This window comes from Lepidochelys olivacea, assembly GCF_965140295.1.
Source record: "Lepidochelys olivacea isolate rLepOli2 genome assembly, chromosome: 3".
NCBI lineage: Eukaryota > Metazoa > Chordata > Testudines > Cheloniidae > Lepidochelys > Lepidochelys olivacea.
Window position 1 is genome coordinate 3,216,771 of NC_140413.1, and position 25,775 is coordinate 3,242,545.

At 47.8% G+C, this 25,775-nt stretch overlaps 2 protein-coding genes across 4 annotated transcripts in view; one reads left to right on the plus strand and one right to left on the minus strand.

The window, feature by feature from the left end:
- The window catches only part of HADHA (hydroxyacyl-CoA dehydrogenase trifunctional multienzyme complex subunit alpha), a 38,736-nt gene extending 32,442 nt beyond the window's left edge, over positions 1–6,294 (minus strand). Inside the window, exons 1-2 of one of the 3 annotated variants that reach the window (XM_084623157.1) lie at positions 6,115–6,294; positions 2,971–3,056 (exon numbers count right to left, since the gene is read on the minus strand). In XM_084623157.1, the coding sequence (XP_084479283.1) occupies positions 2,971–3,056; positions 6,115–6,272 (244 nt within the window). In that variant the 5' untranslated portion in view covers positions 6,273–6,294. Of the gene's footprint in view, positions 1–2,970; positions 3,057–6,114 lie in introns of those variants that run through there. The other 2 variants (XM_084623156.1, XM_084623155.1) reach the window with 2 other exon arrangements.
- A 186-nt stretch (positions 6,295–6,480) lies between these two features.
- On the plus strand, positions 6,481–25,318 carry HADHB (hydroxyacyl-CoA dehydrogenase trifunctional multienzyme complex subunit beta). Its single transcript, XM_084623158.1, has 16 exons — positions 6,481–6,603; positions 7,911–7,985; positions 8,343–8,384; positions 10,640–10,736; positions 11,944–11,988; positions 13,778–13,877; positions 15,241–15,328; positions 16,044–16,231; positions 18,831–19,011; positions 19,736–19,857; positions 21,102–21,181; positions 21,268–21,315; positions 22,000–22,087; positions 23,067–23,141; positions 23,694–23,858; positions 24,760–25,318. The coding sequence occupies exons 2-16, from the start codon at positions 7,919–7,921 to the stop codon at positions 24,793–24,795; spliced, it is 1,422 nt and encodes a 473-aa protein (XP_084479284.1). The 5' UTR covers positions 6,481–6,603; positions 7,911–7,918; the 3' UTR covers positions 24,796–25,318.
- Positions 25,319–25,775: the final 457 nt, after the last annotated feature.

A 25,775-nucleotide genomic window follows, 5' to 3' on the forward strand; every position in this document is an offset into this window, starting at 1 on the left:
CCTGGGGGGATTGGTCTAATCTACAAGGAATGCGTGACAAGCTACATAGGACGCTCCCACAAATACATGTTTCTTCTCTCCCCCTGCTCTCAATGCTAACAAAATAGCTCAGTCACTACCCCTGACCATTGCATGTGCCAGTCTTTAGATAAACTTGCCCTCTTCGAGTGCAGTCAGAGGGCCCCACAAGTCAGAATAAGTGAAAAGGGACATTTAAGCTTTGACCTTCAGAACCTCAGCAAGAGAACCCCCTTTCCTGCCCCCTGAAGCTAGCATCTTACATTTTTGCCTCCAGTTATCTCTATTGTTACTCTAAAATCCCTCGCACTTCTGTTCAAGTGACCTTCACCTTGGACAAAAGCTTCTTCCAATGCAACACTGGGCTGCCCCTAGCTATGGCAGGGAACAACTGTTTTTCCCATGTCTGTGGGAGCCACTATTGAGAGTCAAACCACCAAAAATGCTGCTCTTCAAACCGGTACGTTGGCAGCAACCAGCCATTAGATTACAGAATACCACACTGGTTTATTTCCAGGGTGCCAACCCAGGAGGCAGACTATCCCTATCCCAAAGGCAAAACAACCTGGGAAATCCAGGAAAGGGAATAAGTATGGTGTGATGAATCTCCAACCAGCCAGTGGGGTCAGACAATGATTAATCAGCCATCCAGCACTTTGCTTCGCAAACAAGTACTTATCCCCTCCCCCACAGCCATGTCATCTTGGCTCGGAGCTGCTCCATGCACTTTCCCCCACATTTCTAAATGGTCTCCTCCTCTGAAGGGAGGGAGTGACCTTTATCCTAAATTTCATCATGCCCAGGCTCAAGGTAAACTGCTGTGGGAGAATGGAAAAAGTGCATCACATTTCTATTCCTTTCTGAAATGGTGGGAGTGATGTATTCTCGGCAACATCTTATTAAGAAATTAGTCTCCTGGTTTTGATTTCAAGACTATTTTTAAGAGGATTTTTGACCAAGTCTGAGGCCCAGATTACAAACCCTGTGTGAAATCTTTGATAGCCTTAAGATTCTAGCCTCGGGAGTGCCTAGGCTTCGGTAATTGAAAGGCCAGCCAGCCAAATGTAGCGCTCACATTGCCCGCGTCTTTGTAACGGATGCAGCAACTTGAGACTAGAGGCCCCAGCACAAAATGATCCATCTTGTCATTTGGAGTAAAACGTAGCATTTCATAGTGTGGCTTTTGCAGGCCACAGTCCGGTGATAAAGGGCAGTAGTGTGCTGCTTTGTAGAACTTGCTCAATTTAGCCCCTGGGTTGCACCACACTATCCAGGGCAGCAAAAGGGAGAAATGAGATGAACAATGGAGACTAAATTACAAGAACAGGACTGGTAGCTTCCCCAACCCCTTCCTCCCACCCCCAAGAGTCTGCACTAGAGTCATAGCCAGATCGAAAAGTCTGGGGAGCGTGACATGGGTCACTAACAGATGTATTTTTATATATAGAGTAAGGGTTTGCAATTGGATATGTTGACAGTGTCCTAGACTTCACCTAATAGGTCTACCTTTTTAAAGATAGAGAATCTCTTATTTCATGAAGTTATGCAAGTAACTGATTGGCTGAATTAGCCCCCTCCCATTTCCATGGTCTAACATGCCTTTGCTTCTTCTCTTAAGTTCCCCTTAAACACTTTCCGGGAAGCTCTCTACAACCATTTTTAAGGAGTTTCAGCAAAACATACTAAACGTACACAAAGCTAAAAAGATACCAAGAATCTGGAACAAAACATGCTAAACTTTACTATATCCACTCCCCCTTCCTCCGCCACATTGTCTATTTAGACTGCACGCTCTCTGTGGCAGGGACCTTGTCACTATCATTATCGCAAGACAGCTAAAAATTTTGGTGACCTAGTAATAGCTATGCAAAAGCAGTGAAATACTTTTGATATCTGTTATCCTGGAAAATGTGTCTTTATAAAGTTGCAGAGGCCAGAACGCTCGTGGAAAGCAATAACCAGGCTTAAAACTCAACCACAGTAAAATGTGGCTTAGAGGCAGTTTACAGTAACAGCATTGTTACTTTAAACTGCAAATCATTTACAGCTAGCAGCATGAATAGATAAAATCCTCTTGCACTTTCTAAAGGAACACCAGCAGGCCTCTAGCTTTTTTTAAATTCCTTATATAATTGTCAAAATTATACTGGAACTGAAAGACTTAAGTCTAGATGTTGTATTCTTCACCCTGCTTGGACAATGAAAAGAGATTAGTCAGTTTCATTTCTGTTGACCATTTCTAGTCAATTCCATCTTTTACTAGATTTCCAACACTGCAGGAAAAGAAAGGTTTGTTAAGAACTGCTTCAATGCCAAAAAGAATTTAGTAAAAAAAACTTCCAACACTGTTTGGTTTTGCAATAGCTTTTTTTTTTAAACCACAAAAAACAAACTGTGGAGGGGAATTGATTTCTACCTCCGTAAAACTCTGCACTCTCCTTTATAGGATATCAAAAGTTTTACAGAGATTAATGAATTTCAGCTTCACAAAGGGGATGCACACGAGTCACTGAAGGCAGAATTTGACCAAGACTCACTCCTGGTGAGAATGAATAAGGAGGAAAATATCCAGCTGGACTTAGGCACTTTGATACCAGAAGAAACACCAATTTACTTGCAAAATGATCGATGCACAACTATGTAGTGCTATTATTTTGCAGAACATAACTGGATTTTTATAGATGGGGATACTGAGGCAGAGAAATTACCCACCTTGTAAACCACTAGACAGAGAGGACTATAAGGGCAAAGTAGTGTTAGGACAGTGCTGAGCTCACCAGAACTTTTATTTAGGGGAGTGTCTCCCACTGTTTGGTGGAGTATCCCTTTCCCTTGCGATGAATTGGAATATGGATGATACCCCCTCACACCATTTGCTGCCTCATTTTCTCCTAACCATTTTATTTACTTTGATCTCTTTTCCTGTACTCCCCTCCCTACTCCCCGACTCACCAGGAGATTGCATGCTGCTTGAGGTGGGGACAACAGCGTCCACAGGTGGCTCCATAGGGCCAGGCCTCTTGTGATCTGGAACTAGGCTGAGCATCAAGGGAGCAGAAAGAGAGACGCTTGGGATGGCGGGCTGTTGCCCACATTTCCACCCTACACCTGTGAGCTGAACTAGGTGCCACACGAGATGCAAGATAGAAGACTTTCAATGAGCTGCCTGTTTTACTAGCAGCTGTGGGAATCTGTCTGCAATAGCGGCGGCTCCAAGATCATGTAACTTTCCTCATGTGCTGCTCTTGTGCTCAGTCTTTGCCCTGTCAGTGGAAGTCCTGCCCTCCCCCTCCCGCCGCAGTTTGGCGAACACCGATTTAGGGTATGTGAAGAACACAAGGCTATTCCAGGCAGATTGCTTTCAACTATGATGAATAGGGGAGTCCAAACACCACCTATTTTTAAGGGAGGAGATTATCAGCCACAGCGAGAATCCTGAAAACAAGAAACTAAAAGGACAGAGAGAGGCCTCTAGCAATTAAAAGTGCCATGTCCTTTTTTAGCTCTCCCCCTCCATGGCTTGTATGATCATGTATCATTTTGACAAAGTTACAATCCTAAACTCATATGGGAACCCAGCTCCCTTCAGACTATCTGTGTATTTACAGAAGGAAACCCTGCCTCCAATGACCCTCCACCCTAACATGGAGAAAGCCCCTCCAGGAATAGGTGTAGATCAGTGTCTTGGGCACCTCTGCTGAGAGTAACAGGAAGAGAACAAACGAATAACAACTGGGGTGATGGATTCTAATGTAAAGACTGGCTCACCGGATTAAGAACCCACTGAATTTCACAAACCAGCAAACTATGATCAGAATAATTAGTTCCTGTGACTTGATTTAGGCAAGTTATGCATCAGAGACTAAGCTAGCGTAAATCAGTAGCCACCCCAATTAACTGAGATCCAATTGTAGTTTGCTTGTTTGTGCGAAATTCAGTGGGCTCTTAATCCAGGGGACAGGTTTTATATTGGAATCCCAGTTCCCTGAGACAGCCACACTCCTGAATAGAGCCCATTAACTTTAATTTATCTTAAACCAAATTAATCTATTCATTAAAACCTATCACCACCCAAATCGCCAGTGTGAAGAAGACCATTGGGAAAAAGAACAGTGGAGGTGTATTATAACTTCAGAGTCCCCCAAGCTGCAGATTTAAAACTCAGTAAGGTCCAGATATTGAGGAGTGCGACACTTCTAGAGTGGCTGGAAGGTGCCGGAGAGGATCCCAAGACCTGTCAGTTGGGAACGCTCAGGCCTACCCCCCTGCTCCCCCTTTTCTGGGCAGGACTGGTCAGTGCCAGGCCCCAGGCAGCCCCAGGGGGTCAACAGATGCTGCCTGGCCCCTACAGCAGCAGGATTCGAACAAGCAATGCGGACCAAGCCCCACACTCCACATTAAACAGCGCCCTGCCCTGCCCTTCCCTCCCGCAGGGCAGCACTGACTCCTCGCCCAGACACTGCAGCCAGCGGCCTCCCCGTGGGCACAGGGAACCTGGGGGTAGGCAGCGGGGGCCCCACCACGTGCCGGGGACGCGCCAGGGGAGGCAGAGCCCCCACCACAGAGAGCAGGCCTTGCCCCACCATAACCCCACCCAGACAGAGGTGTGGGCCCAACCCTGCCCCCCCAGAGACCAAGCCTTGCCCCCCCGGCAAAGGCACAGCCCCAGCTCCCCCCCGGCAGAGGCGCAGCCCCAGCTCCCCCCCTCCGCCCCCGAGAGCGGGACTTGCCGCCCCCCCCCGGCAGAGGTGCAGCCCCAGCCCCCACCCCCGAGAGCGGGACTTGCCTCCCCCCCCCGGCAGAGGTGCAGCCCCAGCCCCCCCCCTCCGCCCCCGAGAGCGGGACTTGCCTCCCCCCCCCCGGCAGAGGTGCAGCCCCAGCCCCCCCCCTCCGCCCCCGAGAGCGGGACTTGCCTCCCCCCCCCCGGCAGAGGTGCAGCCCCAGCCCCCACCCCCGAGAGCGGGACTTGCCTCCCCCCCCCCCGGCAGAGGTGCAGCCCCAGCCCCCCCCCTCCGCCCCCGAGAGCGGGACTTGCCTCCCCCCCGCCGGCAGAGGTGCAGCCCCAGCCCCCCCCCCTCCCCCGAGAGCGGGACTTGCCTCCCCCCCCCCCCGGCAGAGGTGCAGCCCCAGCCCCCCCCCTCCGCCCCCGAGAGCGGGACTTGCCTCCCCCCCCCCAGCAGAGGTGCAGCCCCCGCCCCCCCCCTCCGCCCCCGAGAGCGGGACTTGCCTCCCCCCCCCCGGCAGAGGTGCAGCCCCAGCCCCCCCCCTCCCCCGCCCCCGAGAGCGGGACTTGCCTCCCCCCCACCGGCAGAGGTGCAGCCCCAGCCCCCCCCCTCCCCCGCGAGCGGGACTTGCCTCCCCCCCCCGGCAGAGGTGCAGCCCCAGCCCCCCCCCTCCGCCCCCGAGAGCGGGACTTGCCTCCCCCCTCCCCGGCAAAGGCACAGCCCCAGCTCCCCCCCTCCGCCCCCGAGAGCGGGACTTGCCGCCCCCCCCCCCGGCAGAGGTGCAGCCCCAGCTCCCCTCCCCCGCCCCCGAGAGCGGGACTTGCCGCCCCCCCCCCCCCGGCAGAGGTGCAGCCCCAGCTCCCCTCCCCCGCCCCCGAGAGCGGGACTTGCCGCCCCCCCCCCGGCAGAGGTGCAGCCCCAGCCCCCCCCCTCCGCCCCCGAGAGCGGGACTTGCCGCCCCCCCCCGGCAGAGGTGCAGCCCCAGCTCCCCCCCTCCGCCCCCGAGAGCGGGACTTGCCGCCCCCCCCCCGGCAGAGGTGCAGCCCCAGCCCCCCCCCTCCGCCCCCGAGAGCGGGACTTGCCGCCCCCCCCCCGGCAGAGGTGCAGCCCCAGCCCCCCCCCTCCGCCCCCGAGAGCGGGACTTGCCGCCCCCCCCCGGCAGAGGTGCAGCCCCAGCCCCCCCCCTCCGCCCCCGAGAGCGGGACTTGCCGCCCCCCCCCCGGCAGAGGTGCAGCCCCAGCCCCCCCCCTCCGCCCCCGAGAGCGAGACTTGCCTCCCCCCCCCCCGGCAGAGGTGCAGCCCCAGCCCCCACCCCCGAGAGCGGGACTAGCCCCCTCCCCAGAAACGCGGCTGCCCCCGGGCGGCCCCTCACCTGGGAGGCCGGCGCGGCGGGGCGGACAGTACTTGGCAGCAGCCGTGAAGCGCGTCAGGCTCCCGATCGCCCGCACCGCGGCCGCCATCTTGCTCAGGGAGGTCGAATGAGAGAAGCGGCGCCAGGACCCGCCCGCGGGTGGAGCGGGGGCTTTTCATACGCCGGTCCTTCGGGGCTGCCCTTGGCGTCGCCTGATTCACTCACCCCCAAGCCGAGCCCGAACCCTGGCCCGCCCCCCTCACTAGGCACCCAAACCTTCCCTCTGCCCGTTACATCGGAGGCGAGGGGTGGGGTGGGGCGAGGGGGTCAGACAGACGGGGGGAGGAGCGGGCTCCCATCAGGCAGTGCCGCGGGTAGCTATGGGGGGGCAGGAGGGGTCTTTCCTGAGCCGGGGCGCGGCCGGGAGAGACGGGGCGGCCCTCGGGCGTCGTTCGGGAGAAGGGAGTTGCCGGCGCGGCGCGGCGGGAGCGGTGGTGCCCCAGCCCTGAGGTGGGACCCGGCGCGAGGCCCGGGGACCTGCTGGGCGGGGGGGAGCTCCGGGAGCCCCGGTGACAGCAGCTTGGGAGGCCTGTGGCGGGGGCTCGGGGGCGGGAAGGGGGGGGCAATGACAGGAGCTTGGGAGGCCTGTGGCGGGGGGTTGGGGGCGGGGGGCGGGAAGGGGGGGCGGTGAGAGCAGCTTGGGAGGCCTGTGGCGGGGGGTTGGGCTCGGGGGTGGGGGCGGGAAGGGGGGGCAATGACAGGAGCTTGGGAGGCCTGTGGCGGGGGGCGGGAAGGGGGGGCGGTGAGAGCAGCTTGGGAGGCCTGTGGCGGGGGGGTGGGCTCGGGGGCGGGAAGGGGGGGCGGTGAGAGGAGCTTGGGAGGCCTGTGGCGGGGGGGTGGGAAGGGGGGGCAATGACAGGAGCTTGGGAGGCCTGTGGCGGGGGGTTGGGGGCGGGGGGCGGGAAGGGGGGGCGGTGAGAGCAGCTTGGGAGGCCTGTGGCGGGGGGGTGGGCTCGGGGGTGGGAAGGGGAGGCAATGACAGCAGCTTGGGAGGCCTGTGGCGGGGGGGTGGGCTCGGGGGTGGGAAGGGGAGGCAATGACAGCAGCTTGGGAGGCCTGTGGCGGGGGGGTTGGGCTGGGCTCAGCTCGGGGAGGGGGTGGCTGTGGGGGGGCGGGGCTCGCTGAAGGAGGCGGTGGGCCTGGCTGGAAGAGGCTGCAGGGAGGGAGGGCGGCGGGCTGCGAGGGGTGGGGGCCGGCGGCAGAGCTGGGTTCTCTGGCCGGGGGAAGCTGCGGGCAGGGGTTGGGCAGCGCGGGTGACCTGTGCTCCTGCCCTGGAGCTGATCCCCAGGACGGGTGCAGGGAGCTGAGCTCAGGGGGCAGCGGCCCCAGCTCGTCCTGCCTGGCCCGCGCATCTGCACCGATCGGATTCCGGGAGGAGGCGCCGCACGGGCGGGGGTTGTTTGTTACTAATCCGGGAAGGGATGAAGTGCCTGGATGAGCAAACCAACAGCAAGAGGGGGTGGGGGGGCATTTTAAAGTGGGTCTGCCCAGAACACCGTGCAACATACTGAACCGCCCTGATCTTAGAAGAGGCATGTTTATGATTAACTTGTATTGCAATCGCACCTAAAGCTCCAGTGTTAGGCACAGTACAAACCCACCACAACAAGACAGTCCCTCCCCCACTGGACACTAGGTTGACCTTGATGGATCTTCTGTATCTCCATTTTCTTTGGCTGTGTGTGAAGGGGGTAGCTTGCCCGTCCTGAAACTTCTGAACAAACTAACTGTTTGTTTCCCCTCCTCTGCTGCTTTAGATTTCAAAATGACTTCCATATTGAGCCATGCTATCAGAAGCGTCCCTGCTAGCTCCACATGGGCTGTCAGATTCTGTAAGTGTTCTTCCCGTTATTAAAAAATTAAGTTGATGCCATGTAAAAGGACACTGCCAATTTAGCTGTTTTTAAAAAGTGGTTAAAAGTAGATTCAGGTGTGCCAACTGCACCCAAGTCTCCTTGACACTGTGATTTTTTTACAGCCACTTTTCCTATTTTTAAAGTGTTTTTCTCTCCTGTTGCTGTGAAAAACCCACAAACTGGTTGTACACAATGTACACAAAATTTTTCTCTAAATGTGCAGTTACCATAGATTACTTGTCTAAATTTTTCCTACTATTATAGCACATTTTAAAGTATTATAGGTAATTTTTTTTGTTAGTAATTGTTTTGCTTCTGTCTTTTGTGTTTCAGCTGCAAGATCCTTCAGCTGCTCCCCTCTGTCACATGCCGCAGGTAAAGAGCTAAAAATCTCACTGCTGAAAGATTAAATTTGCAAGGTGCCTCCCCATCCCTGCACCTATCGCAGACAGATACAGAAACAGTGTAATCTTTTTTTTTCAGAGTACATTTCTAAAACTATGAACATAGGAATATGTTGCCAAAATATTTTTCCAGTACATCAAAGCTGGTCTGTGAAAAGAACAAATCTACTAAATATCTGATTTTTCTCTTCTACGTAAGCATATTTCAGAAAGCAAGGGTGCTCATCTTATATTGCCTTATTAAAGAGAATCTAATCTTTTTGCAATGAGGTTCCCTGACTTTCCTTTTTTTAATAACAAAACTCCAATCCTTCAGACTGTAGGACTTCCTTATTTTTAGACTGGATAAAAATTCCTTTTCTGTCAGTCCCTTTCTTATGAGGACAAACAAAACTAATGTCTCTGATTTGTGTACTTATTCCTTTAATTCTATGGCTATTCGATATGGCTTCCGATTCCCAACATATAGCAAATGTCAGTGTTTAAAATAGTCTTAAAAACTAACACCTTGCATCTCACATGTTTCTAATGTGTCAGAGATGAGTCCCAATTTTTGTTGAGAAGATATGGAGTGCAAATCCTACCATTGGCTGCAGACTATCAGAGTTGGTAGCAGGCAGCTATAAAATGGCATGACACACCTTGATATCTGATACATCCTAATGTTTGGTAGAGTTTATATATCCTGCTATGTCAAGATAGTCCATATCCTATTGATATGGAATGTGGAAAATGTGAAAAAAAGTGAGGGGAGAAGAACTCAATGTGCATAATTCAAGAGAGGAGGTCAGTTAATATTTGGTTCATTTTATAAAATCTAAGACCAATGGAAATATATTGGGACTTTAAAACAAAGCTTTCTCTGGAGTTTTTGCAACTCCATTGCAGCATTGGGAACCTGACAGCGAAACTGACTTTTAATGGGTTTTCCTCATCTAACCAGAGGGAAATTCAGAAAGTGAGAGACATCCTTCCTTAGGGTCGGGAACTGATGGAGCTTGTCTGGCTCTGGTACTGGGAGGTAGGATGGTCTTTGTGTAGGCAGCCCTATGGACCCTAAGAATCCCACTAGGTTGTTAGTGACAGCTGCAGAAAAGCAATAGAAAAGACTCACCATAGCCCAGAAGAAGACCTGAACCAAAGCTCAGACCATAATAGATGAGATGGTGTCCTAGCTTGGAGGACCCATACAAAAAGGGGATAAACTGTAATGGCCTAGGCTTGGTAGGCCCTCCTGCCTACCAAGAGATGTCCCTGGCCAGAAAAGGCTTGTGGTATTGGGTATAAGGTCCAGTTGGTGGCACAGAGTAAGGGGCTTAGGCTTTAATGTGAGTATATGCAGTTAGATACTAAAAATGGCTGCTGGGGTTCTCAAGTGCTGCTTCATTTAGCTGTTGATTGTTTTAATCCTCAGTGTCTCTGGTTCCCTGAACCATTTTGGGCCTAGTGACTCTGATTTGGGAAATAGCCCATGCTTGCCCTTGGCTTTACTCAAATAATCCACTTATAATAACACAAGTACTAGGCAGAATCTTCATACTTGCACTTTCACTTGCTTAAGCTCTCATGCTTAGCTGGATTTAAGCAGCTTTTACATCCCATGGCCCTTCTCGGTCTTCTAAATGCAGCCACTTCATATTGTTGTTTTAACAAATCATGAGACTCTTAAGCCCTGATTGCACTAGAAATGTGACCCATTGCGTCTTTTTATTAGTTGTATATTTCTAGAACCAAGTCCAGAATGCCCCCTGGCAGTGATCAGTCAGATGTTACTGTATTGCAGTATATTACTTTATCTTACTCTAAGGGATGGGAGGTAAAGGGTGAATTTGGTGTTCAAATAGGTCTCTTTTGTTTCTAATTACTGTGATCCAGCATTTCAAAGGCACCCTGTTGCCACAGTATCCTAGTGCTAACTGGGAATGGGAGTCAGGAATTGGATGTCTTGTTCCCAACTCTGCTGTTGGCTCACTGCATGCTCTTCAATGAATCACTTTACAGATGAGGGAACTGGGATACAGCAAAGTAAAGTGACTTGCCCAGGATCAGGCTGCATGCCATGGGGAGACAAGAATTCAATCCAGGATTCCTAATTACTTGATGTAGGACTTAACCACCGAAGAACATTACCCGATCTTTCTAGTAGTATTTATTTTTTAAATAAAATCTTGCTGCAGACTTGTTCAGATTCTAGCCAACAGCTGTTTAAATATTTTCTTCAAACAGTCCAGCCCAAGAGTAAGAAAACCTTAGCCAAAAATGGTGTGAAGAATATTGTTGTGGTCGATGGGGTCCGCATTCCATTTTTACAGTCTGGCACCTCGTAAGTATGAAAAGAAAATACCTCTTTGCTTTGGTTAATCGTATAGAAAGATTCAGGGAGAATCAGAAAGGAAAACTTGGTATACTTGTACTGCTCTAACTGCTTTCACTTCATTCAGTGCCTGATGTTGGCTTGCTCAGTGTTCAGACATTTGTAGCTACTCTTACTCCTAATAGGAAAGAGTAATGAATGTAATACCTGCAAGGAGTTTAACAACTTGTTTTTCTGATCTTTACTGGTTTGATCATCTTGGTGGTTTGTTTTGGTCCCTTCCTTCTTGTATTGTGTTTTTAATCTTGACAAGGTCACTGGTTGCTGTTATACAGGTGAAACTATATGTGAGCCCTGCTACATATTACAAACTTGAAGGGGTTGGGCATTCCAAAGTTATCTGATTTTCCCCAAGAGTTAGAATACAGATCTTGAAACTCCACTGTTCCTTGACAGGGATTAGCACCAGCTAAAAGATTGCAATCAACTAAGGCTGTAGCTGCAACCATGTGGTCCTTATGTTAGGCAGAGGTGATCTAGTGGTTCCTCTCTTCTTTATAATAACTGTAAGGAAACTGGCATAGTCAGTGTGACAGTCTGGCTCGGGAAAGGAGAGAGTACATTCTGATGAGAACTGAGGATGAATTACTAAATAATACAAAGAAAACCCTGTGTATATTGGGATGTGTAAGGGCTGGGTTGGGATGTTTGGTTCTCTAGGCTTGACATATGACCACTGTTCACAGTCAGTAACATTCAGCCCAACGGATCTGTCTTCACATGCCATTCACGTGACTGCACCTATGATTGAAAACTGTTTCCAGGACCCAGGCATAGTCCAGTAGCAGCAGCAGGAGTGAAAAACTACATCAGATGATTGTTAGAAACCTGTTACTTAATGCCATTAACTTCGTAGCTGAATCAGGGCCATTACTAACGCTTCCCTACGGTAAACAGGGGATGGAGTTTCGACTTTTGCTGTTGCTATATCTTGTTTCAGGATTTTCCTTAATACAGCAGTTGTACGTTGATTTTTCACATATAGACACCTTTGTCTCCACAAACCAAGGCTGTGAAATGGCCATTTTTAAGTGAAGAGGCTCCGTGATTGCTCATCTGTTGCCATACTGTGTCTGGTCTATTAATATATACTCTGAATGGTATGATAAAATAACTTCAGGGATTATTTTGTAAATCTATCTGTCTTAACTTCCAGATATGCAGATCTGATGCCGCATGACTTGGCCAGAGCCTCGCTGCAGTGAGTAAACAAGAATTGAGTGGAAGAGGAGCTCAGAAAGCTAGCTGGCCCTGGGGTTTTGTGCTGGGAGGTTAATTTAGTGCTGATAATAATGCTGGGAACCAGGGTTCCTAGGTTGTATTCCCTGCTTTGTCACTCAACTATGTGACCAAGGACAAGTCATTTCACCGCTGTACCTCAGGTTACTTATGTGCAAAATGGTGATACTACTGAGAAGGAAGGCACTGTCTAAGTGCATGGTAGGGGGACGTTGTGTCATCCTCCTGGCCAGCTCTGCTTCAAATGATCTACTATTGAATGTGCTTGACGCTGTATAATACGAAAAATGAACGGTGAGCAAATTGGGACAGTGACTGAGACCCAGGGAAAGCTACCTTAGTAGTGTGTGTGTGTTTCTCCTCTCTCATTTCATCCCTCTTCTCTCTGATGCCTTCTCCAGTCTACAGTTTGACAGTGTTTGCGTGTCCTGTGGGAAAGGAGGGTCACTGGGAGGGATTTGAATGAGGGAAGATGGGGTTCTGGCACCTTGGGAGGTCATTCCTTACTTACCTCTGGGGGCAGTGTGGAAGAAGGTGTGAAGGCAGGAATTTGGGGCATGGGGGGAGGAGTTTGTCAAGGCTGGCATTGTTGATGGGCAGTGGGAACATGCTGCCGAAAGAGTTGAGGTCCGAGATGAAGGCTAGGTTGGAGTCATGCCAAGCCTTGGCTGTGAGGTTGATGCAGTAGCCAAGGGGGAGCCAGAGGAGAGATTCATAGAGTATTAGGGTTGGAAGAGTCCTCCGGAGGTCATCTAGTCCAATCCCCTGCTCAAAGCAGGACCAACACCAACTAAATCATCCCAGCCAGGGCTTTGTCGAGCCAGGCCTTAAAAACCTCTAAGGATGGAGATTCCATCACCTCCCTAGGTAGCCCATTCCAGTGCTTCACCACCCTCCTAGTGAAATAGTGTTTCCTATTATCCAATCAAGACCTCCCGCACTGCAACTTGAGACCATGGCTCCTTGTTCTCAGTGGTGGCAGATGACCGAACAGCCTAGCTCCATCCTCTTTGGAACCCCCATTCAGATAGTCAGTCTGATTGACTGGCGGCGTGCAAACAGTGCACTTTATATTCACGGACTGCAGGCTGATGTTAAGTGGTGTGCGCTGGGCACTTGGATTTGGTAGTAGCATTAGTAAGTTGCCATAGGGACCCCTACCTGCATCATGTTTACTCTTACCTTTTACATGATGGTTTGAGGAAGTCAGAATTCAAATTTGTGTTTATTTTAGTTTTATATATATATCCCTGCAATGGGGTACAGAGGTGTATAGGCTTGTTTGTACGGATATCCTGGAGCATTTGTACACAGTATTTTCTATGGAAATATGAAAAAATTGCTGCTTGTCTTCTGTGTATCCCTGTAGAAGCAGTAGGTGTTCAGACACTGAGGGGTAGGCTGGCTTGACATCTGACTCCCTCTTCTCTCCCCAAGTTTTGACTTGAGGCTGCCCCAAGCTGAGAAAGAGAGGTAGTAACCACTTGAGCATTGGGGGAGGGAGGGTGGGGACGACTGTTATTGAAGAAGAAGTGGAGTTTCCCTGTTTTATTTTGAGTCCCTTTCCACTTGATGATCACAGCTCTTTCTGTGGGCAGCTATATATTCAACCTCGTCTCTGAATTAGGGAAGCATGCTCGCTGTTGTCCCTATTTTGCAGGCTAGCTTTTGAAATTGAGTGCCTGGGGACCTTGGCAAAGTTACCACTTTATTCGTTGGTGCAGATTTTCTTGTCTGACTTCTTCTCTCAGAGGGTTGCTGAACCGGACCAACGTCCCGAAGGAAGTTGTTGATTACATTGTTTATGGCACAGTTATCCAGGAGGTGAAAACAAGCAATGTTGCTAGAGAGGTGGGTTAAATGAAGCAGGTATTCTGTAAAGCTGGTTTAAACAGCTAACCTGAGTGAACTAACTCCTATGAAAGAATCAGTTCATCGCTGCTCCTTGTGGATTGGGAAAATAAGCCCGTTGTGCTTCAAGTAATTAAATGGCACTCCCATCCTTAGTTAGTTAAAACCCTTAGTTAAAATCATAAATCTACCCTGTCATTTCTAATAGTGTGCACTGTGAAATCCCTCCTTGGGGATTACCAGAAAAGCAGGACCCTGGTAAGGGATGATTAATCATTCTGCTTGAACTGTCCACTTGGGATCAAGCTCTGGTTTGCCAGAAATACTTGATAACACTACAATATTGTTTGAAAAATAAAGCTGGTCGAACCAAGATGCAGCATTTGAGTGCTCTGGAGAGTGCCAGCTTAGCTGCTTTTCCTGGTGGCAGATGTAAAGAGAGAAGTGACTATATATAATACAGGGAAAAGAGTGTAGAGATCTGGTACTGTAAAGCCATCTCCATAACATTAGACATGATTCTGCTCTAATCAGCCTAGCTTCTGAAACCTCAGCTGGTGTTCTGCGCAGCAGTCAGTGCCATTCCACCAGAAAGGATCCCACCTAAAACTTGTTACATAATTTCTCCTAACTGCGCTTGTTATTACCAGTGCTGCTCAGATTCAATCAGCAGTTTATTTTTGTATGTGCAAGTGATTTCTTTGACCTCCTGTCAGTCAGCTGAGACTGGTTTAATTTTAACTTCCAGAGAAGGTTTGAACTTTAAACTAGTTGGCCATGTGTCAATTAAGGTGTGTCGTCTTATGGCAACACATATTCCAGAATAGTTATTCTTTTGTGACACAGGCCTCCACTCCCTGCTCTGTTAAAGCTTGTTGTCATTCCCATTATACATCCTTACTTTCAGGAAAGCTTGGTCTGCTGCAAACATTTAATGTTCAGTTGTATGTAAATTACAGCTTGTATTCTATTGCAGTGTATTCAAGTTCTCAAACAAAATTACATTTATTTTCTTGCATCTATAAATAATAGATGACAGGGTGAAGCAAAAGTTTTCAGAAATACAGTGCTGCGTTGTATAAGAGGAATTTGTCTGTTCATTTAGGGTCTGCCGATGGTTGTCCGTGTAGTTTGATAAAGAGCTTTGAGAGGCAGGCAGCAGACCAGCTCTCTGCTTGCAATAGAAGGAAGATTCCTCATAGTGAACGCATGCAGAATGCCTTACCTCAGCTGTGTAGGTGGAAACTTGACACGTTTGCAGCTTAAATTCTGCAAAGATGTCTGGCATTTAATGCTTCAAGAAGCAAGCACTGCGAGGTCGAGCTGGTGGGGTTTTTTAATCATTATTTTGTGTTGCCCATAGGCTGCTTTGGGAGCTGGCTTCTCGGATAAAACTCCAGCCCACACAGTCACTATGGCTTGCATCTCTTCAAACCAAGCTATGACCACAGGTATGTTGGCTGAAAGAACAGGTAGTAGATTAGAAGATGGCATTAGCAGCCTCTCTTCTCTTCCCCTGTCCTACCTGCACATCTTAATGAACACAGTTAAGTGTCAAGTGTCTGGAGGAGGCTTAGATGGAGGGCCTCTATTGAACCACTGGTTCAGTAAAATTTAGCAGAGATTTTTGAAGTACGTGTTCCAGGCCTTCAGGAGCTCTTGATCATCAGTTTCATTCCGGAGCAGTCTCCACTCAGATTCAAAATTGTCCATTAAAACTGAAAGGTAAAGACTTGAACTTGACAAAGTTGTAGCCTTTTATGCTAACATCACCTTCAGCGTAGCCCAAATTGAGCAAAAATTGAAGATCCAGGTTTCTACCCCAAATTGTTTGAGGGATATTGTTGCCTCAATTTCTTGCATGAAAATAGTGGGAAGTAGAAGCAAAATTATAGAACACAGGAGAATATTTGGAATATTGTTAATTTTGTCAAAATCAGAAAAAAAAAGTTTTGAATTTATAGAAATGAAACATTTCAATAGACCTGAAACAAAGGTTTTTTGGAGTTTCATTTTGTGAAAAACTTTGATTAGAGATGTTGGTTGCATCTACTCCTGAGAAATCCTTGATTAGTTGTTGCTTCTCTTCAGTAAGTGAAAGTATTTCAGCTTCTTTTAAAGAAGTCCGCCCATGCTTCTGATGATCTTCTCCATCGCTTCCTGTAGGTGTCGGTCTGATTGCATCTGGCCAGTGTGATGTGGTGGTAGCTGGTGGTGTGGAGTTAATGTCAGATGTTCCAATTCGTCACAGCAGGAAGATGAGGAAGACTTTGCTCTCCCTTAACAGGGCCAAGACCTTGGGCCAGAGACTGGCACTGGTTGTTAAAATCCGTCCTGATTACTTTGCCCCAGAGGTAAATCTCCTCCTTTCCATCTCTCAGTAGGTGTCTAGGGTTCTCAATTCTGTCCTCCTTTGCAGTTTGCCATTTGATAGCCACTTGTAAAATAACACACACTCTAGGGGAAAGGAATATAATTTTGCCCCTGTGGAGAATTCAACATGGTGACGGTTAATTGGGGGTGTAGACTATGGTTCTTCTGCATCATGCCACCTGCCTAGGTGTAGGCTGAGATTTCAATGAATTAGCATAGCTCCTAAAATTCTTTGAGGAACCACAGGTTTCGGAGTAGCAGCCGTGTTAGTCTGTATTCGCAAAAAGAACAGGAGGACTTGTGGCACCTTAGAGACTAATCAATTTATTTGAGCATAAGCTTATGCTCAAATAAATTGGTTAGTCTCTAAGGTGCCACAAGTCCTCCTTTTCTTTTTGAGGAACTACGTATGGCTTTTGCCTACATGGTTCCCTGACAGTCAGGCTAGCACTTAGTGAGCTTCACCAATTTAAACTTCAAAATACCTCTTTTCCCAACTCGTTGAACTCGTAGCATAGAAGGTTTACTGAAGACATTAAAATGTGTAATGGTGACACTTACCTTACCAGCCTAAATACCGTGCCATTCGTCGCGACCTTCTGAAACTCTTAGAGCCTGGAGTTTGAGGGACGAAATGAATTGCTCTTCAAGCAAGTAGTGACACATTGCGTGCATTTTCAACACATTGAATACAGAGGAAAGCATTCCCCTCCCACTATTAATGGGATTGTGCATCTGACTGACACCTCTTAAATACAAAATCCATTTATTCTCCAGGGTCCAATCCTGCAGGATACTGAATGCTTTCATAATAATAGGTGAGAAAGGACAGCCTGCCCATTTAGATAGTGTTCTCTCCACTTTGTGATGTAAAGGGAGCCCCCCCACCTGCTCTCATGGTCGGAGAAAAGGTGACTTGTAAAGTGGTGGAAAAGGGTTTTATTCACAGTGAATGATCTGAAGGCTCCTGGAGTTCTGTCCTCACCAGAGAGGCTATTTTTGTGCACATACTATTAATAGAGAATCCTTTATCTTCATTTAGTGCAGAGACTCAAAGTGCAGTTGAGAGATAAGAGACCCAGATTTGAATTCTGCAGACTCCCAGAACGGGAAAATAGCTAAGCCCTTTCGTTTGCAGTTTAAACCAATTTTTACTGAAAAATTCTCTGATTTTACAAAAAACATTATTCAATTTTTTTCTGATTTTTTTTCACCCTACTTTTGTATCATTCAAATAGATAAAAATAACTTTTTATTAGGAAAATACAATACATGGCATGAGATATATGTATTATGATAATACATTAGTCTGTGTATATATGCAAAGCTGCCTGTTGAAGTAAGGCTCTGTATTAGTCTAGAAGATACACAATAAACAAACAGGCACGCACGCAAGCTCTGAAGTGCATGTGTGTCTGAACGTACTGATGAATCTCACACCACCATGTATGCATTTCAAGCTGTTAGCAGATAACGGTTTAAAGATTTGACCCACTAAAATGAGAAGAAAACGAAAATCGGTCTCAAAATACATTTCCGAACACAGGGAAGTATTTGAAAGTTTTTAAAAAAACAAAAACAGGAGAAAAGGATGAAGTTGAGTAAATGCACTGCAAATGGTGTGACTCAATTATTAAATGTAAATATTTACAGGCTAATAACTCTAAGTCTACAACAGTAAACTGTTTATTCAGATGAAAAGTTTTATTTGGGGATTAGAGATGTATTGTTTTCTTAACTCTGAGGTGGCGTGTTTTGAGTGCTGTTTTAGTTCTGCAGCAAACCACGTTGAACGAAATTCAAAGCATTAATCCACTGAATACTTTCTTCCCCTTCTTTCCGTCCACCAAAACAAACCCCGATATTTACCCAAAAAAATTATGAATTGTTTTTTGCACTGATTTTTCCCCTGTTTGTGGTGTTGTGGTAATAAACTTTGATAAATTCCTGGGAAAAATTAAAATAAAAACTGAAAATGAAGGGCCCTAAAAATAGCACATCCAGCAGCGTGGGAGTCTTGGCTCACGTGTGTGGATGAAGCTGTCATCCATTCTCTCAGGATGGAGGAGGACTAAATCCTAAATAAGGGATGACTTGAATTTGGCCCACTTGTGTAGCATACTACTTCCTATGGAGGTGTGGGCCATGGAGGCTGCAGGCCCCAGCATGCATTGCTCCGAGCAGCCTGGCCTCGCTTCGTTTTGGGGCCTGTAGTCTCTCTGGTCTGCAGCTCCATATTAAATACAAGGCCAGCTGCTACCTTCCTCATTGTATGCAACTTGGGACCAGACCTCGAGCCCCTGGCAAGTGGCCAGCATGGCCTTTACTCGGTCAAAGTTTGGGCATTCCTGTGGTTCAGAAGTGGGGATTCCTCTAGTTTAGTTGATCTTAGTAGGATAATGTGCATTATTTGTGTAAAGTTAATCGCTCTGTTTTATGAATGGAGGACTTCAGGGATTTACATGTGTGAAACGTAACCAAGTATTAAATTCCAGTGGTATAGTATAGTTTGGTGCCCACAACCACCATTGGAACAGATGGTATTTACATATGCTTACCTTGTGCTTCCTTTTCTTCTAGCTCCCAGCGGTAGCAGAGTTTTCCACCAGTGAGACCATGGGACACTCAGCAGACCGGTTGGCTGCTGCCTTTGCCATCTCCCGTGTAGAACAAGATGAGTACGCCCTCCGTTCCCACACTTTGGCCAGGAAAGCCCAGGATGAGGGGCTGCTCACTGATGTGATACCCTTCAAAGTGCCAGGTAAAAGCCGTGTGTTCTAATGCTGACCCAAAATTGTGCCACTCCCTTTATAAGGGAAAGTGGCCAGGGCCCAAGTCATGGAGTTCTGTATCTCTTGGCACACTTTCACTCCTCAGCAGTGTCAAGTCTATTTAAAACCTTTAATTTACAACCTGTCCCTGCACAACAAAGTAGTGATCCAGGAGCATGTGTCCTTGCTGAGTCTGTGATCTAAATCTTGAAGCACCCTACTCCATATCCCTGCTTATTTGGTGATTATTGCCTTAGTACGGGGCAGATCACAGGTGAGGAATCCTCCTGCTCTTTGTATCAAAGACTTAACAAGCAACAAGGTACACCACAGGGAAGCATGTTTTTGCATGGAATCACAAGTCCAGTTTAAAAACAAGCCTAGTAAAAGTGCCAGTGTGATGAAGCACATGCCAGCTGTGCTCCTTAGAAAGCTTATTTCAGAAAATCATCAATTTGAAAGAAGCAGAATTTTTTCAATACTCAAGACTGTTCCCTTTTACACTAAACTGTTTTGGCAAGAAATCAAATAAAATGAATGACACCTCCCTTCTTTCCTTGCATTCCTTTTTCCATGGAAAATAGAACTTTCTCTCGCTCTTACTCGCTCTCTCTCGAGTTCTTTTCTGCAAAGTGGGGTATGATACGCACTTCCTTCTAGAAAGAAAAGGAGGACTTGTGGCTTCCTTCTGAAGTTAATGCTGTGTTTTAACAGGCAAAGATACAGTCATCAGAGATAATGGAGTCCGTCCTTCTTCAATGGAGCAGATGGGTAAACTGAAAGCTGCTTTTGTCAAACCTTATGGGACTGTCACAGCTGCCAACTCCTCCTTCCTGGTAATGTACACCGCCATCCATTTGGGTAGCAATATGTGAGACTGGTCTATTTTTCTACCTACTGCAGCTACCTAGACTATATTTCTGTGACGTTAATGCTACTATGACTTCGTTGGCTTTTCCATAATGTCATCCACTTTAAGTTGCAAAGTGACACTTGCATTTTCTCTTAAACAACTTTTAATTTAGCAAACCCCCGAAATAAAAACAAAAGGTTCGTTGTAAACACTTGAGGCTGTTTTACCTGTTGGCTTCATTATAATTGCCCTCAGAAGAGGACAAGGGAAGATTTCCCAAGGCACAAATGGGAGTTACACACCCAATTCCCAGTGACTTAGGCACCCGACTTCATTCAAACAGCCCTTTATGCCTTTGAAAGTCTCCCCCAGAATGCACGAGGTATGTGTCCTGTCCCCAAGTGCAGCACAGAGGAGGTGCTTTCATGTTTAGATCCTGTTCACGTTTTGCAATAACGGCTCCTTTCTTTGTGCTACAAGTAACGCTGGGGCTTCACAAGTAACAACAGCGTTTTCTGCCTGGAGTTCCCGGGAACTTGCTGGGGTCTGATAGTACTTTAGGACTGACCCTGCTTGAAATATTGGCATGTAAGGGACACTGCATACAGCAGAGCTGAGGGTTAACTTGGGAACACATTCTCCTGTTGAGACCGCATACAATCGATGCATCAAGGACACTGTGCTGTAAAATATTAGTATTTAGTTTTGCAAACATGAACCAATTACAGTGCTGTGAAACTCAGACTATGCAAGCACTGTAGTTGCCAAAATGGCACCCACGCGTAAAATTCACCGGCCATCATTCTGCCAAAAACGAATTTACTAAAGAGCCGCATCTGTGTATGCTATGGCTATCACAGCAGCCGTACTGGTTTGGCCAGCCCACTCATGGGTCGTCTTATCCATCTGCCTCAACCAGTGCTCCCTACGGTGTATTTTACCTAGTTCTTTATCCTAAGTGTTGGGGCTTTTGCCAGTTTTCTTGGGAGCTTGTCCGTTCCACAGCCTAATGGATTAGAAGCAGACACGTGTGACCTGTAATGTAACTTTCTGGTGGATAGTTACAGATAAGTTTATAGAGCAGCGTGTGTATTTTGTTTGTTTGTACTCCGATAGTGTCTGCTACAGCAACCGGGGCCCTGTACAAAAACTTAGAGACTTGCCACCTTTGCATGGTGTGGGTGCTCTGTGAGTAATTGCCTAACTGAGTTTGTCTGGCTGTTTCAGACGGATGGTGCTTCGGCAGTTCTGATAATGTCTGAGGAGAAGGCTCTGGCGATGGGATATAAACCAAAGGCCTACCTAAGGTAGAAGGAACTGTTCCATCTGGCTTCTGAAAGCTGGTCTTGCTTTTGTTTTCTCTTCTGGGACTAATGGTGCTTTTCTTGTGCAGGGATTTTGTGTACGTCTCCCAGGATCCAAAGGACCAGCTCCTGCTGGGGTAGGTCATGGCTTATGGACAGCACAGTCAAACACTTAGCATTGCTGGACATTATCAGTTACTATCACTAAATGCTTCACTTCCTGTAGAATGTGTGAGCGTAATACAGTTATGGGTACTCAGGCATGTGCATGGCACGGTGTTGCCGCAGGTTATTGATACGTGTGGCAGTATTAAGCTGCCATAGCCATCCAAGAAACAAGTCACAAGACTTTGCACTGGAATAAATTGTCCAGGGAGGTTGTGGAATCTCCATCACAGATTTTTAAAGCAGGTTTGACAAACACCTGTCAGGGATGATCTAATACTTAGTGTTGATGTTAGCATACATCTCAAGACGTGGAAAATTTGATGTGATTAAAATCCAGCTAATTGGATTTGATGTCTGGACTTGCCAGACTTGCACACGAAACCAGAAGAGGTCAATTAACTTTAGAAATGGGGTGAAATGCTCATCTTCACCTGCCTAACGCATCTCTGTATGGGGTGGTAGTGACTTTTGGGTTGTACATCAGTTTAAGTGGGAGAGGCTGAAAGCTTCGTGAGCGCTTACTTGTTTGGCATCTTAAACGCTGCAGCTCCATTTTGAGAGCGAGGAGGATGTAATAGGGATCGTAGTGAAGGAATGGGGGAGGAGTCCATGGAACACATGCATTAATGTCACTTGCTTTTCTGACTCTTTAGGCCAACGTATGGTACTCCCAAGGTGTTGGAGAGGGCTGGTCTAACAATGGCCGATATTGATGTGTTTGAATTTCACGAAGCTTTCGCTGTAAGTATCTGCACAGGAACATGCATGGATGAGGTAACACACCAATGTGTCTTGGGTTGCAGATCTGGGTTCTCCTGCGTAAGATCTATAGCAAGGATATTTCCTCTGGTTTTATGTCAAGAGTGGAAAGAGCTCTGTTACTCAGTTCCCTTCATCGGGTGGAGGGTTTTCTATGTGCACGCTATGAGCTTGCACATGAACAGTTAGTCTGTGCTGAGGTGCTCTGTGCAGACGGTTTATTCAGCTAATCAGAGGCAACATTTTTCTCTAAGGTGTCATCTGGCTGGGACAAGGCTCATGCAAATGATGCTCCTTTGAGCCCTTTGTGTACAGCCAGCTGTGTTGATCCTTCTTGACACTGACTAGTTTTAGGAAACTAAGATACTCCTAACTTGTTCGTACTCCACCATACACAGTAAAAGCTTTTCTATCTGGCATGTTGGAATAGTTGGGAATGGGGGGTGCCGGTAAGTGAAAAATGCTACTTTAACTAAGAGGGAAGGAGTTTGGGTGCAGGAGGGGGCTCAAGGCAGGGGGTTGGGGTTTCAGGGTGCCGGATCCAGGGGCGGGGAGGGCACTCACCTTGGGCAGCTCCCCACAATCAGCGACCTGTCCCTGCCACTCCTAGTCGGAGGTGCGGCAGGCGGCGCTGCCCCTGCCCCGAACGCTGGCTCTGCAGCTCCCATTGGCTGGGAACCACGGCCAATAGGAGTTGCGGGGGTGGCACCTGTGGGCGGAGGCAGTGCGCAGAGCCGCCTGCTGAGCCTCTATCTAGGAGCAGCAGGGACATGTTGCCGCTTCTGGGGAGCCATGTGGAGCCAGGCAGGCGCCAGCTAAACTATAAACTGGACTTTCTATGAAGATTAGAAATGCCGGTTTATAGAACTTTCCAGTTGGTACCAGGCTGGATAACACAGCTTTTACTGTACTTCATTCTGTGTCTGCTGTAGTCCTTGAGTCTTTCCCCTCTCCCTTCTAGGGGCAGATTTTGGCTAACTTCAAAGCTATGGATTCGGATTGGTTTGCACAAAACTACATGGGCAGAAAGTCTAAGGTAAGGACATAATGAGGATGCAGGTTTTAAGGTCAGTGTTGCTTTTGTAATTCTAATTCCTTGCTGTTAAAACATATCAGAACGGCATAGCAGTTCTAAGGCCTGTATTGTGTTTATACAAGGGAGAAATACTCAGTTTCCTAAAAATCAATAATTTGGTTCAGTTCTTCCTAGTTTGAGGAGCTGTCGCTACTCTGACGTGACCTCTGGCACTTCAGCACAAAGAGAAGGCAAAGACCCTAGAGCTGTGCGGCTAACGTTTCTCAGTAGAAATGATAGGTGAGATGAAACCACTGTCCTCACAGCTAACTGGCTGTAGATGGCGTCCTATCACCATAAAGCCTCGCATTTGCTTACACTGCAGTGAAACACAAATGTAAACTCTAGGGAGTGCGCCAGCAGCAGAGACTAGCTGGCCTAGTAGAACTCTTCAGATGACCCAACATGGAGATCAGGGACTGATCATCTGCGGCAGGAAGGACTCGGAGGGAGCGGGACAGGCTCCTTGGAGGCAGAGGTTGGCAAACCTGTTCCTTTGGTTTGTTCTTGCAGGTTGGAGCCCCGCCTCTGGAGAAGTTCAATAAGTGGGGTGGCTCCCTGTCTCTGGGGCACCCTTTTGGTGCCACTGGCTGCCGGTTAGTAATGACTGTGGCTCACAGGCTGAAGAAGGAAGGAGGGCAGTACGGTGTGGTAGCTGCCTGCGCTGCGGGAGGACAGGTAACGCTGCATAGGCTTGCTAGCATTGTGACCTCTGCTGGGAAGGCAGGAATTCCTCTCTTCCTCTTGGTACCAAGAAGTCCTGTCCTGTGTACGTCGGACATCAGTGCAGCTTTGAAGTTTGTTACCATCAGGTGGCCTTAATACTGTCCAGGCAGCTGGGCTAAGGAGCCAGCCAGGCTTGCTTTTGCAGCATTTCAGTGCTGTCTGAGAGTGACCCTGATTTGGTGGCCAGTGCTCCATGTCCCTGTTGATATAGTATGAAAGGGAGGAATGATTCAAAGACCCTTCTTTACTCTGCTGTGGTTTTGGCGGTGGTGGTTTTCACTATCTCATGAACCCTGAGGATCTTACTGAAGTCTGGCTTGTTAGGTTCCATCTCCCCATGTAAGGAACAAGAACCCCTGTGTGAAAAAGCCAGATACCACCTGCTTTCCAGTGGTACTTGGAAAGCTCTAGAGAAGTATTACACCTATTGTTGTTAGGCAGTTGTGGTTAGCAGCAGTAGATTGGGTTACTCAGTAACTTGAGAGGTCACAGCCAGACCAGTCCTATCCTCAGTAAACCAATCTAAAGAGGGCTAGCTGAGCCTCTCTGTGGAAGCTGCGTAATCATTCTAATTTGGGCGAGGAGGACACTCCTGAGTAGCCTGCGGCATACTTTCTAATCCCATCCCCTGAAAGGAAAGTATTGCTTCGTTCAGTGCTTCAGGAACGGCACCAGATAATCCAACCGATGTCTGTGGCGTGCTGCCACTGAGTAAAAGCCTGCTATTAATCTCTTCCAGTTCCTACAATATGACTAACATCCTTTGGAAATGAAGCTCTTCTGGTGGCTTGTATGTTTACTCCAGACAGTGCCTTTCAGACTAAAGTAACCATGCTTTGCTTCTCCATTTCAGGGCCATGCAATGATTGTGGAACTTTACCCGCAGTAAGAGGACAAGGAACTGCTGAATGGAATTGGACCTGTCCTGTGCCAGGCAATGCCATTTCAATGCACTAACAATATATCTGTGATCCTTCTCGAAAAGGATTTCTGGTGGCCTTTGTAAATATCTTCTCGTTACCCCGTCAGTGATCTGGAACAAATTAACGCTCTGTCGAATACACCACCAAACAGTTAGTGTGGCTCTTAGGCCTGTCAGGGGTCCTGTAGTTAACCAAAACTTCACGGTAACTCTTTATAAACAGGGTTTGTCTTATGGAAGAAATGAGTAATGCAGTCTGGGAATGTGAAGAGCTGTTTTAAAACAGAATTGCCAAGTATTTAGTGTGTCCATCTACAGCCTCTTAGGCTCAACTGCCCAGTTAGGGATGTGGCTTATTAAAGAGGAGATGCAATCTGAGTTGGATGAGGTGGTGTTTCTAAAGAATGGTGCAGAGTCCAAACCGCATTGGGAAGTCACTATAACTGCTTGAGATACTTGTCAGCCTTAATAAACCAGAGAAGAAGTTGAAGACTGGGCAGGTTTTTTTTGTCTTCCCTTGATTTATTTACACTGACACTGATGGTTTCAAGCACTATGTACTCTGAGGCTTGTCTGCTTGGAGCCATCACCAGGCTATTCTGGGCTCTTGAAAATAAGAGTAAAGGGCTCCACGCAATTTGCCCCAGAATCCACACTGTGCTGCGGAATTGTGCTCCAGAATCAAACGCTAAGAAAGAAACTGAATATGTTTATATGAAACTGTCCCTATCCAGCTTCCCCCAGGGCAGCCTAGTTCCATGTTTTAATACAGTCTGCAGTACATTGAACCATGAAGGAAAAAAATAGGAGCAGTGTAAGAATTTGAAATCAGTATCAAATTGTTTCTCGGTTACATTGTCTGCTGTCAGCCATGCAGATGAGCTGCGCTCTCCAAACCAGGATTATGGGAGGATTCATCTCACATCAGTCTATTTCTGTTGGTAAGA

What these genes read in the sequence shown, in the direction of transcription:
- HADHB (XM_084623158.1), top strand. Translation starts at nt 7,919, where the DNA reads ATGACTTCCATATTGAGCCATGCTATCAGAAGCGTCCCTGCTAGCTCC. An exon ending in AAACCAAGCTATGACCACAG is followed by an intron (nt 15,329 to 16,043) that starts GTATGTTGGCTG and finishes CGCTTCCTGTAG; the next exon opens with GTGTCGGTCTGATTGCATCT. An exon ending in CCTGCGCTGCGGGAGGACAG is followed by an intron (nt 23,859 to 24,759) that starts GTAACGCTGCAT and finishes TCTCCATTTCAG; the next exon opens with GGCCATGCAATGATTGTGGA.